Here is a 22,264-nt window from a genome sequence, read left to right as displayed (position 1 = left end):
AAACTTAAAGCTGAGAAAAGACAGTTAAGACCTTCTTGTTCAACTCTAAGGGATGAAATTATCTTAGACAAGCAGGGGCATAAAACAAAGCTGATAACTGGCAAAATCAGAACCAGAACGCAGGGCTCTTGTCTCCAGTTCAGAGAACTTGTGGGAATAGATTCAACTGTGAACAGGAGAGAGCTGGTCACAAGCAGAAGCAGCTTGTACCCGTCCCATCATTTGTTACTGAAATGAGAAAGATTCTAACTCTGATTTCTAAGAAGTTTTTTAAATGTCAGGAGATCTGGGGCTGGCAGATTGAAGCTTATGGAACCACATTAACATTATCTGTGGAATGTTGACAATGTCCTAAGTGAAGATAAAGACATTAAGAAGTACCTTCTGGTCAGCCATTTTTTCCCAATCTCCTGGTAAGTCATATTTCCCAATCTCTTGGTCAACCACCTCTCCCAAGAGTTTCTATTTGTTGAGATAAGGCACTCAAAAAGGCTTCATGAATAATCGAATTCCAGTTGAAGCAAATACAAAATAGTTGCTGTGCATACAAATTCCAACCATTGTTTAAAAATGATCTCTAAGACAATTCTTATGCAGTATAGAGGTTGAAAAGAAAAGGAATTATTTTTAGTTTTTCATACATGGGCTGAAGTTTGAAGAAGTCTGTGGTCAGGAAGTGAAGGAATTCATTTTAATAAACTAGCAATTGAAAAAAACAATTTAAACAGGAAATGTCAAAAATATTTAAGAAACATCATCAAATATATATTGGAAAGTTAAACACTATACAAACATGTAAGTTAAGGCTGAATGATGCTCAGCCATGGCTATGGAAAGGCACTGAAAGGAAGGACCCAGGTAGACCTCGTCATCCTTCAGTCCAGAAGATCACTTTAACCATTCAAGAAGGCTATGCTAATTGAGCAACTATGATAAGATGAGGCAAAATGGAAAACTGAGTCCAAACTCTTAAAAGAAAAGATGCTTGAATTCTTGGGTAAGGCCGTACAAGCTCACTGAGAATACAACAGAAATCATTCTTTGTCAGAGGACTTAAATTATTCTGATGAGACTCAGGGGGCAGGTGTTTTCTAGCACACAAGCTTGGTCTGCCCATGCTCAGTGGAGAAGGGTGCGCTGGGAGAACTGTCATGACTTAGAGCATTAGTACATTGCATGCTGGTTTTTGAGAGGTTGGCTGATTTCGCGGAACCCTCTGGCTCTTCCTAGGAAGAAACATTAGTAGTCCCCTCCTTAGTTAATTGGTCACGGTGCTGTTGATAGACATGCCCAGTCAAGAAGGGCCTTTCATAACACCAACCCCATATGCTAACACTGAATAGAGTTCTTTGCAACATGACGTACTTCCCTTTTACATGACAAGAGACTAAGAGTAGACCAATGAATCACAAATCTAAGGCAATTAAACCTGTGCTATGTGGTCCATTATAGCGAAATTAGTTCCCAGTCCCCAACTGGAGTTGAGAGACCTAGTCCAGTACAATCTTTTGATCCCCAAATCTAAAAGTACAGAATGAAAAGTCATGCAAATAGGTACCATTATCTCCTACATCTATGACCAGCAAGATAACACATGGAGAAATTTGTTTTTCCAAATTAGAACTATCATCTTTCTATGGCTTTAAGAGGCCTAGGGCTTATTTATTGATATAAAATTTGCATAATCATTAGATAATCACAGAATCTAACCACAGACAGCATTAATGGTTGGCTAGTATATTAAATTTTTCTTTCAACTGTCCCTCTACTAAGCAACAGCTAATTTTTTTTTTTTTTAGTTCAGTGAATGGGATGAAATTACCAAAATGACCTACAATGTACATATACATGTGTTTTAGTTTATACTTTGTTTTTCTTTTCAATTTTACTTTATGTTAACACATAAATTTCAAGAAGCTAGAGCTACAGGCAGTTGTGAGCTTCTTGACATGGGTGCTGGAAACTGAACACAGTCCTCTGAAAGAGCAGAGCGCCTCTGAACCGCTAAGCCATCTCTCCAGGCCCTCTTACTAAGAGAAAACTTAGACTCTGAGGGAGTGCCTCCATGATTCACCTCATCCCTCGGCAAAGAACCTCATCCCTGCCCGTCCCCCTTAAAGTCAGTTTTCAATGGCTCATTTGTAAAATGCAGTTTATTCCAGTCCTTACCTCCAAGGAGTCCCCTTCACAGTCTCCATCCTCCGTGCCTCTGCCCTTCTCTTCCGTGATGGTATTCACCATTTCAAAGAACCTACAACGAGAGTTGGCATTCATAGCGCAGGCTTCTTCACCTTGCTCAGTAAACCCATCACAAGCCAACAATAGCTTAGGTGGAGAATTCATTTAGGACACAAACACATCAAACATCCTGCCTCAGCCCCACCTGCCACCAGAGTGCTCAGAACTTTTACATCAGTCTGTGGAATGGGGCAGTCGTGGAACACAAGCCCTGTTCATAAAAAAGTTCTGAATGGCCCATGAATATTAGTGAATACAATACCTGTATCTACCTGGCAGCCCAGCAGAGATCAGCCTCTTGGTTGGTCACCCTGCTAAGGAGCAACCGGAAGTGGGGTTGCCCCCATGGGGCTTGCCAATGAATATCATAGGCTCAGCTTTCTCAAGCAGAAAGACTCTCAGCCCAACCATTGTTAGTTAAGTAATTAGATGCCAAATTGACTTCAGAGCAAAATTTAAGAACCAAGAGTCTCTGGGCAAATAAACCACCAGGATTATCTATGTGCTTTGGGGAGCTGTGGGGTGTAGGGGTGGAAGCACAAAAAGAAATATCAGATTGGGAGGATTGTTCTAGAGATTTCTGACTGCAAATACTAGTAAATGTAACTTGGACCTAGAACACAAGGGTTAGACAAAGTCATAAAAATGTTGAGAATGTAGACTTGGCTATCAAATCAAGATCACTGGGTTCTATGTGACGTGGGCAAAGTTTTCCACTTCTCTGGGTACTTAATTGCAAAGCAGGGGTGTACCTGTTCCAAAGGTTGGGAAGATACTTAGAGAAATCCTTATAAAGTACACACGCAGAACACTGCACTCATAAACGTTAATGCTGTTTTGTTCCTGCTATTGTTATTAAATAAACAAAATAGCCCTATTCTGGCTATTCCAGAATGTCTAGTACCTGTGAATCTCAGTTACTAAATCTCCTGCCTGAGCACTTTCATCATTATATGTGCAGATCCTATAAAGACAGTCTGAAACACTGATGTGACCTTGGCAGACTGCTCATATGTGCTTTGGAGACAGAGTCACCTCTCTGGTTTTCCTTTTATTTTTTTTTTTTTGTTTTTTTGTTTGTTTATCAAGACAGGGTTTCTCTGTGTAGCCCTGGCTGTCCCGGAACTTGTTCTATAGCCCAGGTTGGCCTCAAACTCAGAGACCCATCTACCTCTACCTCCCAAGTTCTGGGATTAAAGGCACGTGCCACCACTGCCCGGTGAGCCACCTTCTCTTTTGATGACATTTTAAAATGCTTGTTAGATTTTATTTCTGAAGTCAGTTTCAGAGCCCAGTAATGTAAATGAGGAATAAATTTGTCCCTTACCCTCTAAGTAAAGTAGTAAAGTTTAGACCAGTGGTTGACACATGAACTAAGGGATGCACTGGATACGTGGGCTGCTGGCAATCACAGACAGGGCATGCTATTTGCAAGGCTAAGCACAGAAAGCAGGCTATCAGGTGATGAGATTACCTATACAATTCAGAAATTATTTCTGTACCTCAGTTTATCTTTCCACCCATTCAACAAACACTCATTGGACACCTGGGCCAAGGGCTGCTCTGTCTAATGGGAACCAATGAATGAGGTGATTTTGGAGTCTGTAGCCTAATTACAGAGTTCCCTTGTGCCTAATAAAAACACTATTTTCATATAATATATTTTGACTGTGTGCCCCCCCCCCCCCGCTCCAATTCTTACTCTCCATTCCCACAGCACATTTCTTGGAGGTCGTTGGCACGGAAACAAAGCAAAACAAAATCCCATGATTGGGTGGAATAAGAGTAAATCCTAAGTAAGATTAAATATCTGAGTGAGTTAGAAACAAAAGTAAGGTTAGTTAAGAGGGGAAAGAAAGCAAAAAAGAACCTTTTAAAATGGCTTTGCAGCTAAAGATTAAGACCTGAGATGAAGACACACACCAGCCATTAATGGGAAACTTCTCACTATGACCATCCTAAGAGAATATAGCACCGTGGGGCAGCGGTCTGCTATATACGTCAGGAGCATGGATTCGAGTTCGCATGGGCCTAGGTCAAGTCCCCAGTTTTATCCTTACTGATTATATGATATTAAGGTAGTTTTAAAAATCTATTTCTTTTTCTTCTTTTATGGAAGATGGTAATCATACTTATCTAATCTGATTTCATGAAAGATCAAAATCGATACCAGGCTAGGGATGAGCATCAAGAACAAATACTGTCTACTGAATTAGTCTATCAGACATTTATTATGGCAATTATTTGAAAAAAAGGACAACCCTCAATAAAATCTAAGTTCAGCCTGGTTTCCGCCTAGGTTTTGGCTTCTAAGTGGCTATTCGCTTCTCCTCTACTTTATTGCTCACCACTGTGTTCTAAGGGAATATGAAATATTTAACTAAGAGAAATATACCCGGGGAGAATATGGTCATAGGTTTTTAGGCTATCTCTTTTACTGGTATAGGCCAGATCCTAGGCTATGCACCCACCAGAGAGAATCCAGTATAACTGGTCTGCAGTGGGGCTCAGGTGCTGATTTATGCTTACCAGGTAGTTCTTCTAGTAGGTAGGGTGAAGAGTGTCCATTGCAGACAGGAGTAAGTTTATGCTGAATAATCTGCTCACGGAAAATTTGGCACTCATCTCCAGTAAGCAAGCGTTTTAAAAATGAGGCATTGCATTAAACAATTTACCTCAGCTAATGTTTTATTTGTGTAAGATACACTGACTAAGCAAGGGCCTGATGTTAAACAGAAATCCTAGATCCAATACCACATGCATCTAAAGCAATATTAAAAATGCCTTAGCCGGGCAGTCATGGCGCACGCCTTTAGTCCCAGCACTTGGGAAGCAGAGTCAGGAGGAACTCTGAGCTCAAGGCCAGCCTGGTCTACAAGAGCTAGTTCCAGGACAGTTAGGACTGTTACACAGAGAATCCCTGTCTTGAAAAACAAACCAAAAGAAAACCAAACCAATAATAATAATAGTAATAATAATAATAATAATGGGTGCCTGCACAACCGCTCCACCATCGGTTTTCGCTTTTCCTGAAAACGGTGGCCATGTGGGACCAGCCCCTGGAAGCGAAGGACAGACACGTACTTCTTGCAGTGCAGCTCTGTGCAGAAGTAGATCTGGAAGTCATCCGAGTTGTGGAGCACGTAAAGAAAGCAGCAGCGCTCTTCAAACTTGGAGATACTGAAACAAACAAACCCCACTCTGTTCAGACAGGTGCCAGCCCTTCCGCGCATCTCTAATGCCGAAGCAAAGATCGGTATTTCTTATACCCAACCCTGCTGTGATGTCACTGCCACTTATGACAAGAAGTTATAAGGATCACTTCCAAGACTGCTAGTCCCCGGACCATAATACTAAAATTACGTATTATTCCCACACAAATGTGCAGAACAGGGCTGCTCTGGGGCGCTGAAGTTCACATGCGCCACACGTTGGGTTTGGCATGGACACGCGTCCTGTCTGGCATAGCACTGACCTGTGCTGAGAGGGAAGCCAGCCAGCTGGCTGGCTAGCCCCGGTGATCCCGGGCCTCTGGGAAGTGTTTTCAGAGGTAGGGAGGCAGTTCGTACAGGTGGCAGAGTCGCTGCACTAGCTGGAGAGCTGAAGGGGCAGAGCAATGTGGCCCAGCCCTTGGTGTGGCCCTAGCAAGTACTTTCCTTTAGAACAGCAATCCTCAACCTGGGGATCGTGACCTCTGTGGGGGTCAACTGACCCTTTTACAGGGGTTGCCTAAGACCATTGGAAAACATTGGATCTTAACATTACAATTCATAACAGTCGCAAAATTCCAGAAATTAGCAATGAAGTCGTTTGATGGTTGGGGTCACCACACCATGAAGAACTCTATTAAAGGGTTGTCGCATTAGGAAGGTTGAGAATCACTGCTTTAGAACAATGTGAACGGTTCTGAGTTGGTGAGTTAGGACATGCTAGTTTGTGTCAGGAGTTGACCGATGTTTTCCGTAATGGGTCAGATAGGGAAATTATTTCAAGTTTTACAGGCCAAACCACTCAGTTCAGCTACTGGAGCATGGAAGCCTGTGACTGTTGAGACTGTGCCTGCTGTCTAAGACATTTTATTGATAAAACAAGCCAAGGTCCTCACTTGGTCCACGAACATAACCTATCAGGCCATATTATCACCGCTGCACCTGCTATTTCTTCCTTTTAGAATGCACAGCTTCATTTGGGGTTTTAGGCATGGTCTTCCTGTGTGCCTTAGGATGGCTTCAAGCTCACCACAAAGCCCAGACTGACTCTGAACTCATGATCCTCTTGCCCTAGCCCAATGAATACAAGGATTGTAGGCATGTCCCAGCATGCCCAGACTTTATATATATATATATATTAATATTTATTTATTTATTATATATACAATGTTCTGTCTGTGTGTATGCCTGCAGGCAAGAAGAGGGCACTAGACCTCACTACAGATGGTTGTGAGCCACCATATGGTTGCTGGGAATTAAACTCAGGACCTTTGGAAGAGCAGGCAATGTTCTTAACCACTGAGCCATCTCTCCAGCATGCCCAGACTTTATATTTTTAATCTTATAACACTGATTCAAGTCATCATCTAAGGCCCAGATGAGATCCTTTCCCCTCTAGCTTTTACTATTTCTACTCCAGGCAGAAGGACTCCTCATGACGCTCCTCTCTGGATGTATTCCTAGCCTACTCATCTCGCATCACGTGGCCGTTGATTGTTAGGCGCTTGCTACCCCTTTTCCCACTTGACTGTGAGTTATTCAAGAGGTCTTTGTCTTTAGCAGAACAGGACTCAATATGGCACACAGCTGGTGCTCAACACACGCCATTGGCTTGCGCTGGCCACACTCGGAGGTGACGCAAGGCAAACTGCTGACCTAGTTGGATGGCCCCTTGGCTTGTCATCCTTTCTTTATAGAGGAGGAAGCCAGGAAAAGTTGGCTGTCTTTGAAGTCACAGACCAGAACTCAAGTTTCCCAACATGTAAACCAGCCATCACCAGAGGGAGGCATTCTCTATCCACAACATTGAGTCACAAGAAGTGTTGGCAAGGCCCTGCCAGGCCTAATTAATAAGAGCTAAATCACCGTAAAACAGAGCTGATGAGGTGTAATACACTGTTGCTGTACTAAATGGATTGCCGGAGAAGGCAGCAATAAAGAAAGAGTACCTCGCTAATGAGTGGTTTAAGGATTAAATATTAAGAGCAGACAGCTTTATTTGAGAAGGTATTGATTGGAAAGTCGTGAGTCAGACTCGTAATCGCGCTTGTTTCTATTCAGATCATTCCTGAGGTAACTGGTAGTTGTTCTACCGGGCACACTAAAATTATTGGTGACTCACTGTGCTGCCAGTTCAGGCTCTAACAAAGCCAATTACAGCTATTGCAAAAGCAACAGGATATTGCACAACTGGCCCGCAGAAGTCTGTTGTCTCCCATTCCCATTATGTGGGGGTAAACAGTAGTAAACGCAATTCGGTTTGCAGGGTGAATGAGTTGTGTGGCACAGGCTTCTAATATGACAAAGTTCCGGACACTCAGCCGCTGACACCCAATTCTGACCACTGACCTTATCTCTAATTCGCAGGAGAAAGCTTGTTTTTTTTTTTTTTTTTTTTCCCTCTGAGCCACTGGCATTATGACAAGGTTTGAGGACTGGACTCGAATTTGTCACTGTGACCTCACAACACAATTGCATCAGCAGTGACCTTGGGGGAAATTTTCATGAATTCCCTATCATACATCAACATGAATACGAGATCCCGGGTATAACCTGGGAGATGTCCTGCAGACCTCTTGGTAACCTAAAGGGCAGAAAGACATCTTCCAGCCTTAACCAAAAGGTCAGCCAGCAGAAGAGGACCTCCACATGATTCCCTTTTTGCCACATCAATTCACATTTAGCCCGGAGGAATGAGCACGATATCAGTTGGAGGACCCATGATGACGAGGTGCTCTTTATAACAGGGGCAGAGAAGCTGTGGCTGACTCTTGACAACAAAGAAGGATCCCTGAAATGTTTTCCCAATTTAAATTATGATTTAGAGTTCTATCTGGGTTATGAATATCTCAGAGGAATGTCTTCTAAGCACACAGAATGTCCCAGGGAAACGTACCTTACTCCCCTGATAGAGGATGCACTGAAGTTCCACTCATGTATGCCTTTCTGGAACACAGGAGAAGAAGTGCAATTACAAAAAAATATTAAGTAGTCCGCATGAAAAATAACATCATAAAGTAATTGAGTTTTATTAGTTTTAATAGCATATCCATTTTTCCTCATGAGCAAGTTATCTTAGGGAGTTTGCGTTTCATTCTGAGCTCACAAGGGTCATGTTTACTGAATTCCTTTACTTCAAGACTACAGCTTTCAAAAAAACCTGAACGTTCTTGTCATTAAACGTAAACCTTAATTTTAGTTGTAACTATTATGCTTTAAGTTTAAGTAAAACCCAAACCGAAACAAACAAAAATAAATAAGTGATCACAACAATTAGATTGCTGTAGTCAGCAATTATTTTCTTTTTTTATACTTGCCAGTGATTTTCCATGCATGTATGTATTTGTGCATCTGAGGACACATCTGGAAGCACACATGTGGAGGCCAAAGGACAGCCTCACGTGCGGCTCCTCTGATGCCATTCATTCTCCATTGGCCTGGAGCTTGTCACTTGGGACCTGGGGATCTGCTTGTTTCTACCTCCCCAGGCCTAGGAGCACAGTACACCACCACACCTGGTTTTCTTATGTTGGTTCTGGGAGTGGAGCTCAGCTCTCACCTGTGAAGAACACTATACTACCTGAGCTATCTCCACAGACAATGTTCATTTTCTGAGAAAAAATCCAATTAATTTGAATAAAGTCTTTGTAAGGTTTTAAAAATAATTCTTTTTTAATTATCTTTTCCCTTTTGAATCTGAGAGAGGGGGCAGATTCTGTAGTTCAGTCTGGCCATGAACTTGCCCTCTTATTGCCTCTTTTTTATTTAAAAGTTTTTTTTCTCCATTTTACATCCAAAATATAGTTCCCCCTCCCTCCCCACCTCTCACTCCACCCCCACCTTATCCCCACTTCTCAGACAGGGTAAGGCCTCCCATGAAGAGTCACCAAAGGCACGCACAGCAAGCTTCTTGATTGCTGGAATTCCAGACACATAGCACCATAGCCAGCTTGGGAAAGGTAAAACTTTTCAATTAAACTGGCAACTGGTGTGTTTTTTTCTCCAGAAACTGTGTGTGTGTGGTGTGTGAAACCGTATATGCATGTACAGGGTGCCTATTACAACTCTAAGGGATTATTACCTCATTTATGAAAAGCTTAATATGCTAATAGTGTTTGAAATAAAAATTGGGTTATTATGTGATAGACAGATATGGGTGATTCACCGAGTCCATATTTTACAAAATTGAAAATTTATCTCTCAATTATGATTAAGCATATCATAATAACCATCAGATAATTATCCTCAGATTATTTTCTCTATCCAAATGTTTGGAAATCTCGACGTCTCCCAAACTGACATATTGGGAAGCAATGGATGGGAGAGTCTTATGCCTAAGCCTACCTAACCGGACCGGTATAGGGCCTGGATGTTAGTTCAGATGGCCATGACCTTTACCCTGGATTCCCTGATTAAAGAAGGCTGCCAGATACTCACAGTTTGCCTAATTATTCAGGACATCCAAGCAGTTTTATTTTTTTAAGCTTTGCTAGACAGTCCTATAAAAATGACTCGACAGCATTAATTTTCTCTTTTAAACTATCAATCAGATGCTGAATTGAACTGACTTCCTTTACTAAGCACCTGGGTGATTGCTCCTTCTGCAGGAGGCTGACAGCTAATCAGAGTTACCTTCCCCAGAACTCTGGTTGTAATGAAAAAGACCTAATGGATGACTCTGAACTTAGGCTGGGCAATGAAAAATGCCTCAAGCTCCTCCACCAAACCAATGGCTTCCCATCTTGGAACCATCAACAGTGACGAAAGTCATCAGTCTTGCTAATATTTATGACAAAGGCCACCTGGGATTCTTAGATGGCTTTCCCCGCCTGGCCTCATCCAGTAAGGATAAAACTACCCTAATAATCTTCTTAACTATACCACATAGCAGAATAGAAATAAAAGATGTTTAGCCATGACATAAAATCCCTCAGGAAAAAGCAGAATAGAAATTTTAAAAAAATGTATAGCCCTGACATAAAGTTAATAGCATGCTAAAGTAAAACCACCAGGAAAGCTAGTTCCTACCGCTGCTATGAGGCTGCAGTCTTGGATGGGCTGGTGAAATGGATGTTCAAATTTGCAGCTCTGAGGTGGCCCCAGAACTCTTCTCTTGACAAAAGCAACTCAAAAAGCTACATTTTCTATCCACAGCGCCTGAGTCTTTGCTAGGGCCATTTAACCAGGAGTACAGACAGATCCTCTCCAATCTGATGCAAAGTACTCTAAAACCAATGTCAGAGCACCTTACTGGGCTCTGAGCTGAGTTAGCACACAACAGGTTCTACTGTCATAAGATACAGGGAAGGAAGACAGTGTAGAAAGGCCTAGAAGACCAAGGGTGTGACCGAGTCACCACAGCACTGACCCTGAAAACACAAAGACCCAAGCTTGACCCTTAGAACCCATGTAAACATGCCAGGGAGTGGCAGATCCCATGTAATCCCATCACTGAGGAAGCAGAGACAGGAGGATCCCTGAACCCTACCATCCTACCGTTCTGACCTAACGGGTGAGTGCCAGGCCATTCAGAGACCCAGTCTAAAAGGAGGTGGACAGCACTCAGGGGGATGCCACCTGAGATTGTCCTCCAGCCTTCACACACATACATAGACATGCTTGTGTACCCACATACATATGTGCACTGGTATATACATAAAGATGTGTACATACATGTACATAAAAAAGGCCACAAATAAAATAACCAAGGAGGATCCTTCACTTACACATATACATGTTTGTGTACCTGTCTGCACACATATGTGGACTGGTATACACATGAAAATGTGTATGTATATACATGTACATAAAAGAGGGACACATATAAAATAACTAAGAATTGGGAGGATCCTTCACACACACATATACATGCATGTGTACCTGCCTGCACACATATGTAGACCGGTATACACATGAAAATGCTTATAACCAAGGTCAGTGTTTAAATAACTATGTAGCCTAGAGGCTTCACTTCTGACCTGCTTACTGCTCACACACAATGCATCCTTACCTCTAAAGCCTGCTACTGAGCTGTCCCCAAGACCGTGGTCAGGACTGCAAGCGGGGATGAGAGCAGAGCAGGCTTGGGGAGTGTGCAAAGCAGCCACTGAACACAGCAAGCATTAACACAGGTAGGTGATACCGGCAAATCATGCTTTTCAACAGCCCTGCTCTGGGAGAAACCAAGGAAGGGTTTCCTGGATAGACTGGGCTGATCCACCCTGCCAGGACACCTTAGGGCCTAAGATGCAGCCACTGCACTGCAAGAGGCCCTGCCTGCGTGGAGAGAGGGACCGACCACAGGGAGGCACTGCTGAGCTGCAAAGTGAATTACAAGGGTCTAAGATGCATAGTTGGAGGCCCAGCAGACCCCACCATGGTCACCTATTTGAATCACCACACAGCTCCACTTTGTAGGAACTGGTACACTCTAGATCCCATGTCCCAGCCAGAGCAAGAATAAGAACGAGGGGCTAACAATGAGGATGACAGTAATAATTTAATAATTATGTTCTGTCAGACCTTATTGCTATCTGGGGTAACAGAGGTTCCTCCCTAGCTACAGCAGCAACAGCAAAGGTTTTCATTGTTGTTGTTGCTGAATTGTTTCATTTTTTGATTTTGGAGTTGTTCAGGTTCTGGTGATTGGTTTAGGCATGACACAGTTTTGTTCTGAGCGGCAGGGCTGGGCTCTCCTTCCTAGGATACTGTCCATGTGAGGCAATGCCTGTAGCAGGGGTCTAAGACCATGGAAGGACAGCCAACAGCGAACTCAGGTCAGAACGCGGACACCAATCCCCCTTAGAAAGCCATCTCCAAATTCCTTGCCATTTTCTGAGTGTTTGAGCTATTTTACTTGGCCATGCAGCTGAACACAGCATGAACAGGAGAGCGTGTCTACCTGGAAATGGGTAAGAATACTCCTTCACACAATTCACATATTCTTTCTAGACAGCCACTGGCCAGAGCTGGGATCCGAGAGGGTAGGCAGCCTTCAAAGGGCTGAAGGGTCCCTGCCAGCCACACTTGCGATGAAGAAGCACAACACAGGCCAACAGTTGCTTAAAATTCAACCCTCAAAGGGAGGAATTGCAAGCAGCCACACAAAGTATCTTGCATGTGGCTTCTCCGGATCTAGGTTTTTCTTCCACGGTACCCGTGCAGATTTTTCTCAAGTGCCGACTTTAACCAGCAGACATCGATGGGGAAAAGGGACACAGCTCGGATTAAGGAATTGTGCCCCACGAATGGAATGTAGCTCTCCAAGAGTCCTGGGGAATTGGTGTACAACGTCTGAAGGTTTTGGGAAATTGCAGTATGAAGCAGAGTCTAAAGACAATACAATAGCTCATCCCCATTTTAGAAACTGCTGAGCAGGTAAGGACAATTTTAATATGAAGATTATATGGATGGGATGCCACAAGCGCAGTCCACGAGCGCCAAAAGGCAGTGGGAGGGCTGGAGAGACGGCCTAGGAGTTCAGAGCACTGGCAGAGGACCCAGGTTTGGTTCCCAGCACTTCCATGGTGTCTCACAACCATCCATAAGTCCAGTTCCAGGGGACCTTTGCAGGCACCAGAAACACACATGGTGCACATGCATGCATGCAAGCAAAATGCTCATAAAATAGTAGTTTTTTTTTTTTAAAAAAAGACAGTGGAAGTAGGCATAGAGATAATTCATGCCTTAACTAATAAATAACCCTTCCTCGTATACTCAGTAAATATGATAACATATGTAGTTCACAGCACAATGTAAAAGCTGCTCCTAAAATTGTCACAGAGTTGAGAACGCCCCACCAGGCCCACTGGTTCACTGATCAGAGAACCTCTCTGGAAGAGCAAACAAAAACAACTAAAGCACTGTTTCCAGAAATCTCTGGCTCGCTGTTTGCTCTTTTCCTGTCTTCCAAATTCTATTGGCTTTGCGCTCATTCTCGGGACCATGTTTGTTGCTAACTCCTTTAGCCACATTCTGATCCAAGTGTCCCTGGGTAACCTTGCGCTTTCCGGTCAAGCCTCTGAAAATCTCTTCCCGTCTTGCTCTTGCCCCAGTATAAGAACATGTCTGCCTCCACTTCAAAGTGCTGCAAGCAGGCACTGCACTTTAACGCAACACGACAAGAACATACACACAGTCATGCCGACTACACTCAGCTTCATCTCTGTAAGTGCCTGCAGGCCACCAGCTCCAAGTGCCCGGGTCCAAAATAAAAGCCCTCTACCTCTCACCTTTTCCTTCTAAACACCCTACTGGAGTGATCCCTCTGAGCCGACTTTGAGCCTCCAATACTTACTCCTTTTTAGTGTCTTTCCCAATGAGTGGCTGAGCCATATACTTATTTTTTCTTCTTCAAATGACCCGTCACTCCGCAGCTGAGGCCCCACTGTCCTAGAACAATATCTAGCTACTTCATCTCTAACTATTTCCTTCTTTCCTGTGACCCGACAGGTTCCAAGATTCCCTAACTGTCCATCAAGGTGCGCTGTCTTCATTCCTACTCATTGTTCCAGCTACAGAGGAAACACAATGACTACGTGTTCTGTGCCTTTAGCCCACTGCTGGAGAATTCCTGGTAACTATCTCCTGCACCCTCCACAACATCCCCTACGGTACCGGCATCGTCTTTTCTCCATGTATGGAGGCTACAGGAAGAGTCACATAGACTGCCCAGGTCACCCCGCAAGCAATAGATAACAGCGGCCTTCTCACCTGCGGGGCTTCACTCTGACCTTGTTCCTGGCCGCTCTGGGTTGCACTCTTGACAGCTCTGAGATTTTAAGTAGCTTCAGTGATGCACCATTTCCTACAAGCACATGTCCAGATTCTCCTTTCTCACTCAGGAAACAAGTTGTGATTCTATACCATCCTGCCTACCAGTGTATTTGCCACCGCCAGCATCACGTTCCCCTGGTGAGCCAAAAAGGCCGCTCACCACCCCTGGGCTCGCATTTGCTCTTTGTCTCTGTTGGAATCTGCTCTATTCTCCCCACCTGAATCATTCCTTAGTCCACAACCAAAACCCAGACTCCCAGTCCTAACTGTATCCCCCCGAAGACAACATGCCCTACTCATTGTTCCTCACTGAACTTCATAGACCACAAGTCCCAAAGGTCCTCCTCACAACCCGGCATGGTCCCATGAGCCACCAAAGTCCTTATAGTCAGGAAGCAAGAGTGTCACACTGGTCACAGTGTGCTCCTCCCAGGTAGCATGACGCTCCAGGGGCAAACTCACTTATGTACCAGAAATGTTACTGACGTGGATGTCGGCCATTCTCCCCTTACAAAGTGATGAACGCAGAGAATGTCTTAGCTGTCATAAAGTTCCTTATCAAGGCAGTTTTCCTTTAGGAATAAGTTAATACTATAGGAAAAGACAATACTATCTTTTGGGACTATCTTCATTAAGGGCTAGACAACCAGGCCTCACAATAACACTGCTCATAGTGGCAGGCCCTAGCATGGGTAAGGTGTGTTTTGTTGGGTGACGATCCCACAGTTATCATAACCTGTTAGTGGGCAAAGTATAAAACTCCAGCACAGCCAGCCCATAGCTGTCCTAGGAAAGGAGTAGCAGGGCCAGGGTTCCACAGGTTGGATCTGGAAAGACCACAGTTCTGAAAGAAGCCATTCAGACGCAGCTGGCAGACCTACTTCTGAAAACAGATTCCTGTGCACACTCGTGCCGTGATTCCATGCTATCCGGCATTTAGTACGTCTGCCAAAGAACTACACCTTACCAGGCTTCACACCACCAACTGCATTCAGACTTACGATAACTTCCAATGCCAGTACTTCTGGGTAGCCGCCTGGTCATTTTGAACACAAGGCACCCCTTCTTCTATAAACGACAGCTCCGTGACAGGTGACTTGTTGCTGTTTTGATCGAGGTTACAGGACCTGGCCCTGCCTGGAATTTGGGAAAGGCTCAGCCCAGCTGACTACCCCAAAACATGAGTTACTCTTTCTGTATTACCGACACGCTGTATGGATGGGCCTGCGGAGCTTCCTACAGCGGTGGTTAATGCATGTGGGTTCTGCTAACCAGATGGGACATAGTGTGGAAATCCAGATTTGAAGCCACTTCTTGTCACTCAAATGTTGAGGTTTCCAGGAGATAGCCTTCGGAAACTACAACCCCTAAGAGCCCAATTGAGCAATAAAGTCAAGGACGTAATGATTCTTCCCCAACTGAGTCACTCAGTATGCCCACACCCATTATTAAACTTGTTCTCAACCACAGCCACACATCAGAATCATACAGCGATTTTCATAACAACATGCGTGTGTGTGCCCAGGACTCACTCTGAGCATAACACAAAAGATCACAACCTATGGCTAGCTTGTAGGCTTATAAGATAGGTAGCTCAATTTGTGACCTATTGGATACTTAAACTCTCCCAAATGATACCTTCATGTTGTTTAAAGACTGAAACAAGGTTAAATTCTGGGGTCTTAAAAAAAGGGTTACAAAAAGCAGCCATTTAAATAGTGTTTGTTGTTATCATCCTTAAAGTATTTGTGGTGTTCAGTATAGTAAAGGGCTCTGTGAGACGCACCCTACCCACACAACTTCAGACACTGTTCACAACAAACTCAAAGGGGGCAAAGCACGGTTTCCTTTAGCTCAGGTTGGCCTGGAATTCACTGTGTTTCTGAAAGTGGTCTTGAATTTATGATCTTTCTGTTTAAACCTCCCAAATCCTGGGATTACAGACATGGCAACAGTGCCATGTCTTTGGAGGTTGATGTCGCTGTTATTGTTGTTATTACTGTTATTATTATTTTATTGTCTCTTGTACAGATAAAGACACTAACTTAGGGAATCCATGTTGCACACAAGCAGTGACAAAAGTCTCAACAAATTCAGGTCTATTAACTTAAGCAGCATCGCAAACTCGTACCCAGCTCATGCTTTATTTCACCCTTATGGCCTCTGCGTGCACCTGCAGCTTTCACTCCTCGGTTTATTGCCTCCCAAGGGAGAAAGTGCCATGAGAGGCGGAGTTCACTCATCCTGTATAAAGTGCTTTTCCCACTGCTTAATACAGGGTCTGGTAAGTGCCTGGCACACAGTAGGTGCTCAGCCATCATCTGCACATGGAACCAGTGAATGAATAATGTTTAAAGAAAATTAAGGGTATTTTAGAAAACAATTAGGAAAAAACCCTGAAATAAACTTTCTCCTAAAATTTCTCTAATATCTACACCTTTTCCTGTTGCTTGGACAGGTCATCCGGCATGCTTTCTGTGTTTTAAGAGTTGTGGCATGCACATGAGAACAAACAAAATCATGCCTGTACTTGAGTACTTGGGGCTGAGGACTGAAATGCAGAGGCCAGCCTACCTTACAAAGAGAAACTCTGTCTCAAAACAAAGAACAAAATTTGAACAAACCACCAACATGCAAAGGTTGATCGCACGCTGTATAAGGGCTGGGGGTGGGGGTCTAAGACCTTTCAGGAACCAAATGGAAGTCCATCCTATCTTACTTTATCCAGACCACATTGAGTCAGCGCTAATCTGAAATTTTGCAGCTATTTAGATAAGCAAGCAGCCAGATGCAAAGATAACAATAGCGGGCCCACTTTAAACTTACAAGGGGCTTTGTCCTAACACGTTTTCTAGAATTAAGAGACACGTCATTTGCGACCTCAGTTTTAAAACTTATTTCTTTGGCATAATTTTGAAAAGTTACTTCTTCTGGGCATGACTGAGCTTACAGCATGAATTTCTAAAACAAAGAAATATCCCAACTTTTAGCACACTTGAAATGGCTATACCGTCTCTACTAAAAAAGCTGAATTATTTCAAGTATATCTGACTAATTGATGAAACTCATAACCCAAAAGTAGTGATGTTTATACGGCAGCATGCTCTTATGCCAAGACAAACACAGTCAAGCTATTTCTTCCTAATTAGCACATTTACTGAAGCGAGACTGGAAAGGCAGAAAGTCTTATCTTAACTGCAGCTTACCTTGTCATCGGGCAGCACGTGCCAAATAGATATTGTCTTCTCCTCGACTTCGTTATTGATAGACAGGTAGGAAGGCTGATAGATTTTGGTTGGCTCTAATATTAATACCTAGAAAGAAAAAAAGGCAAAGAAGCCTGCGTTAGTGACAACTGCTACAGTAAATCCAACACCACGTAGAAGAGGTTACAGATGCATCAGTTACGGAAATCACCTTAACTTCTAAAGAGTCCCTAGGAGCTTTCTGAGTTTTTCCATGATATACAGTTGTCCTAAGGTCCAGCAATACATCAGCATTTATTGCTAACGGACTGGAAGTCATATTTCAAAGTCTATAGTTCGGTTATCCCTGGAGAACTTACTGGTCCATTTTGGAAAGCTTCAGCAAGCATGGCAATGCCTGCTTCTACCCAAGGCCCTCGGGAGATGAAGAAGAGGACCACTGAAAGTTCAAAGTCGGTCCGGGTTACATCGTGAGTTTCAGGCCAGCTTAGCTATGAAGCAATATACATACCTCACTCCCAAAGCTTAAATTAATCATCTTGTAATGCATATGCTATTTCTATTAAAATAAACGTGTCAAAGAACGGAAGAAACATGATAAAACACTTCTATACACTGAAAAGAGTCTATTTCTAGAATAGAAATTCCAGATCTCTGCTGTCACACTTTATCCTAAAGAGCTGGGAGTATGGTGCTTCTTCCCATGAAAACGGATTTATAAATAATTTGGGATTTTGTTGAGTTTTATATATAAACCAAAGAATCAGATATAGCTTTGTGAAATATTATCTTTGCATTGCCTTCCATATAAAACTGGAATATTCAATAAGAAATAAAATTTCCTTTTATTTTATTTACAGATGTTATGAAGGGCATATGATAAGCTAGTTGAGAATCTACATGGAAAAGTTACACGAAAGTTTAATTATTACTAATAATACTTCATACCAAGAGGGAATAACATCAATATACCATATGCTCTCTAATTTTTAAGTTATGATAGTTATTTTTTGTATAGACCCTTAAAGACCATTTTTTTAAAAAATTGAGACAGGCTTGTGTGTACCACAGGCTGACCCTGAACTTGCTATGACTTTGACTATGATCATCTTGACTCTAACTCCCAGAACCTGGGATCACAGACCTTCACTACTGGTTTTAGAATCATTGGGGACTAAGCAAGCATTTTATCAACTGGACTATATCTCCAGAACCAAGACCTGAATTTTTTGTTTAGGATGTTTAGGAGGAAGGAAGGAAAGCCATTACTTCATTACAGAGAAGCTGGCATGCTTCTTTGTGCTCTGCTGACTAAAATTACATTCAGAAGCAATCAGGAATCAAGCAAGTTTACCGGATAAAACCGGAGAGCCTTCCTACGGCTCTGTCATCAAGAAATAACAAACTCCCAATACACTAAAACATACAATGCAGCCTGAGCAAGGAGGGACAGGAATATGGGCCAGAAAACTGCCACATACCAGGAACAATACATCCTTTCCCCTCTAAGGTTACCATAACACAGCACGTATGTAACTTAATTTATACATAGAAATAGAGAGGGGGCAGGTGAACTCCCAAATTTTCCTTTACTCTGATATAAAAAGCTTTTAGATCTCACCAAATTATTTCTTGATAAGGCCTTTATTATGAAATAAGAGGCCTTTCCACAAATCTCCTCACAATGAGAGCTTGCATTCTGACTCAGGACTATGCCCCTTACTGGGTAAACCAAGGCTCCAATCCTACTCAGTCAAGCTCAGTGCTACTGATTAAGACTGAGGAAGACCGATTTTCAAGCAACACTGTAGAAATGGTGCTGTCATAGCTGAAGGTTGCAGAATATTTGTTTAACTATGCAAAGAGGCACTGCATTTGTTTAACTATAGAAAGATGTGCTACATTTGTTTATATTGTAGAATATTTGTTTAACTATGCAAAGATGGGTTGCCGTTTTACCTTACCTGCCTAAGTCACCTGATTAGTCTAATAAAAAGCTAAATGGCCAATAGCAAGGGAGAAGGTATAGGCAGGACTGTGGGCAGAGAGAATAAGTAGGAGTAGGAATTTAGGTGGGTGAAAAACGAAAGAAAAAGAGACACCAGGGAGATGCCAGGGAACATAGGGGGACATGCCAGACATGCTAGGGAACATAGGGGGACATAGGGGAACCTAAGGGGACATAGAGGCCATGCTGGACATGCCAGGGGACATAGAGGGAGATGCCAGGCAGACATAGACGAAGCAGGAAAGTGGGACATACAGAATGAAAAAAAAAAGATAAGCCTTGAGGCAAAATATAGATGAATAGTAACAGGTTAAATCAAGTTAAAAGAGCTAGTGGGGTAAGCCTGAGCTAAGGTTGAGCATGCATAATGAATAGTAAGTCTCTGTGTCTTTATTTGGGAGCTGTTTGGCAGCCTAAAGAAAATTCCAACTACATCTGAACAACCCAGTGTTTCAGATACGAAAACAAGTACAGAGAACAAAAGATAGGATCCCCAAAAACATCTTCTCAAGTTTCCTCACCTACAAATGAGAGCCCCTGTTCCCCAATGCTTTGGGTACATTATTTCAGAGAAGCACAGGCTCTTATGAACTCTCTCTCCGGTTGAACTGTGCCTTTATTGTCATTCCAAATGTTTCTAGTAGATGACCTCTGAACTATGTGTTCTCAACTTGGGACAGGGAACAAAAACAAGGTTATCGCTGCCTAAAGTTTATGAAGCCCTTTGATCTGCCCTTGAAATGACAAAATAGGAGGAATCTGTAGCACACATAAAAGAACCACAGCCAGGCAGAGGAATGGAAGGGAAAGGGAAGAGGAAGGAAGGGAAGTGGAAAAGGAAGAGATGAGAGGAGGAGAAAGAGAGGGAAAAGAAGAGAAGAGGGATCAACCCCCAAAAAGGAGGCAACTCAACAGAGTTGTGGCGCTGGATAAAGCCTCCATGAGGTGTATACTCTGACTTTCCGTTCCCTGTCTTTCACACTAGTCAACGTTACAATGATTGCTGACTGCTGAAGCAGGAGGGCAGGGCGAGGCCTTACAGAATAGCGATGCCAGCAGGCTGTGTATATCTAAGTCTCTCAAAGCCTCTGAGCACCGGGCCCCTCCTCCCTTCTGGCTCCTGGCATTAGGTGATAAGTTGGTGGTCTTCAGGCTTATGCAAGGAGAGAAGCAAATCCCCCGCCCCACACCTCTCCTGAAGGAGGTAAGGAAGAAAGTTAATCAAACTTAGTATAAATGAATAGGACCATCGAAATAATTTCACAAACTTTCCAGTATCTCTGGTCATGTTTGTTTGTTTGCTTGTGTTTTCTTTGGATAACAAGAAGGGAATTATGGAAATGAGACAAATGGAAACAATCCCAGTACACATTTTCTTCTGCATTCTCTATTGGGTTTTTTGGATGAACTTCGTAAAATGTGATCATCCTAATCAAGACCACCAAAGCCCGCTAAGCATGAGCCACAGAAGCTGCTACTTACTGTGAGGATAAGTGAGATACTACAGTGACTGCCACAGCACCGGAAGGGCCTTTCCCTCTGAGGGAACCCAGATACAGTGACAACTTACTACCAAATGTGTGTACGTACAAATGTATGTATGTCTCTCTCCCACGACCCTCTCTGCAACTTTATGATCTATGTCTTGTATATATTTTATGTATTTACCGTATGTTTTTCTTATTTCTGCAAATAATGTCTTGGCAGCTTCTACAATGCTTATTCATATATGCAAATACAGGAAAATAGGCATGTGATTAACTGAAAAGCGGTTTTTATTGAATTTGGAACTTCGTGGTAGACTCAAGCTTTATAGAAAATGAAGTATAGGAAAGTTTAGTTAGCGATAGTGATGCACACTTGTTCTGGGGGCTGGGCTGGGATGTAAAGTTTGAGATCAGCATGACAAACTTGGTAAGACCTTGTCTCAAAATTTAAAAAAGCCAAACAGAGTGTGGGTCTGGTCAGTGGTAGAGTTGGGGGGTCTAGTCAGTTGGTCAGTGGTTGAGTGTAGGTCTCGTCAGTGTAGAGTGGGGGGTCTGAATCAGTGGTAGTCTGGGGGGGTTTGGTCAGTGGCACAGTGCAGGAGTGTGGTCGGTGGTAGAGTGTAGGCATGTGGATCACTGAGAGTGTCTACATCACATTGTCAAGGCGTTGGGTAAAATGAGAATTAGAAAACTACAATTTTGATCTCAGTGTGACAACAAAGCCTGGGAGAGCAATTCTGAATTTTCAAGTTATGAATTCTGGAGTAGGAGTGGAAGAAATAAGCACAAAACACTCTGTTTCAGTCTCTTCAAAACCAGACAGCCACAAATAAACCATGAAATTTTGAGAGGAAATGGAATTGCTGCCAAACAAACTGTCATAACTGAGTCTGCAAGATAACATGTGCCCTTCTGCCTCTGCCCACAGAACACAACAGCCACGTCCACGGGATACAACAGTGATGCCCACAGAATACAACGCCGATGTCCACAGAACACAACACCAATGTCCACGGACGGAATGGCTATGCCCATGGAACACAATACCAATGCCCACATAACACAACACTGATGTCCATGGAATACAAAGGCAACACCCATGGGATACAATGGCAATACCCATGAATACAATGGTAATGCCCATGAACACAATGGCAATGCTCATAAATACAATGGCAATGCCCATGGAATACAATGGCAATGCCCACGGAACACAATGGCAATGCCCACGGAACACAACGCTGATGCCCACAGAACACACCGGCAATTCCCTACTGCACTTGATTCATTACAGCTTTGAAAGAAACAGACCTTGCAAATACAGTTGAAGTCCCCATGGTC

The 22,264-nt window shown here is 43.1% G+C and overlaps 1 protein-coding gene across 1 annotated transcript in view; it reads right to left on the bottom strand.

Annotated features, from left to right (window-relative positions):
* Positions 1-22,264, bottom strand: part of Map3k5 (mitogen-activated protein kinase kinase kinase 5) — a 205,745-nt gene that overhangs the window by 56,148 nt on the left and 127,333 nt on the right. Inside the window, exons 11-14 of the mRNA XM_050159477.1 lie at positions 17,429-17,536; positions 8,344-8,393; positions 5,323-5,418; positions 2,170-2,251 (exon numbers count right to left, since the gene is read on the bottom strand). Coding sequence (XP_050015434.1) covers positions 2,170-2,251; positions 5,323-5,418; positions 8,344-8,393; positions 17,429-17,536 — 336 coding nt within the window. The remainder of the gene's footprint in view (positions 1-2,169; positions 2,252-5,322; positions 5,419-8,343; positions 8,394-17,428; positions 17,537-22,264) is intronic.

This window comes from Alexandromys fortis, unplaced genomic scaffold (assembly GCF_014885135.2).
Source record: "Alexandromys fortis isolate MF-2015 unplaced genomic scaffold, M_Fortis_MF-2015_v1.1 scaffold_107, whole genome shotgun sequence".
Lineage (NCBI taxonomy): Eukaryota > Metazoa > Chordata > Mammalia > Rodentia > Cricetidae > Alexandromys > Alexandromys fortis.
The sequence above is the reverse complement of the archived record's forward strand: the minus strand, read 5'-3'. Positions and strand labels throughout refer to the sequence as shown.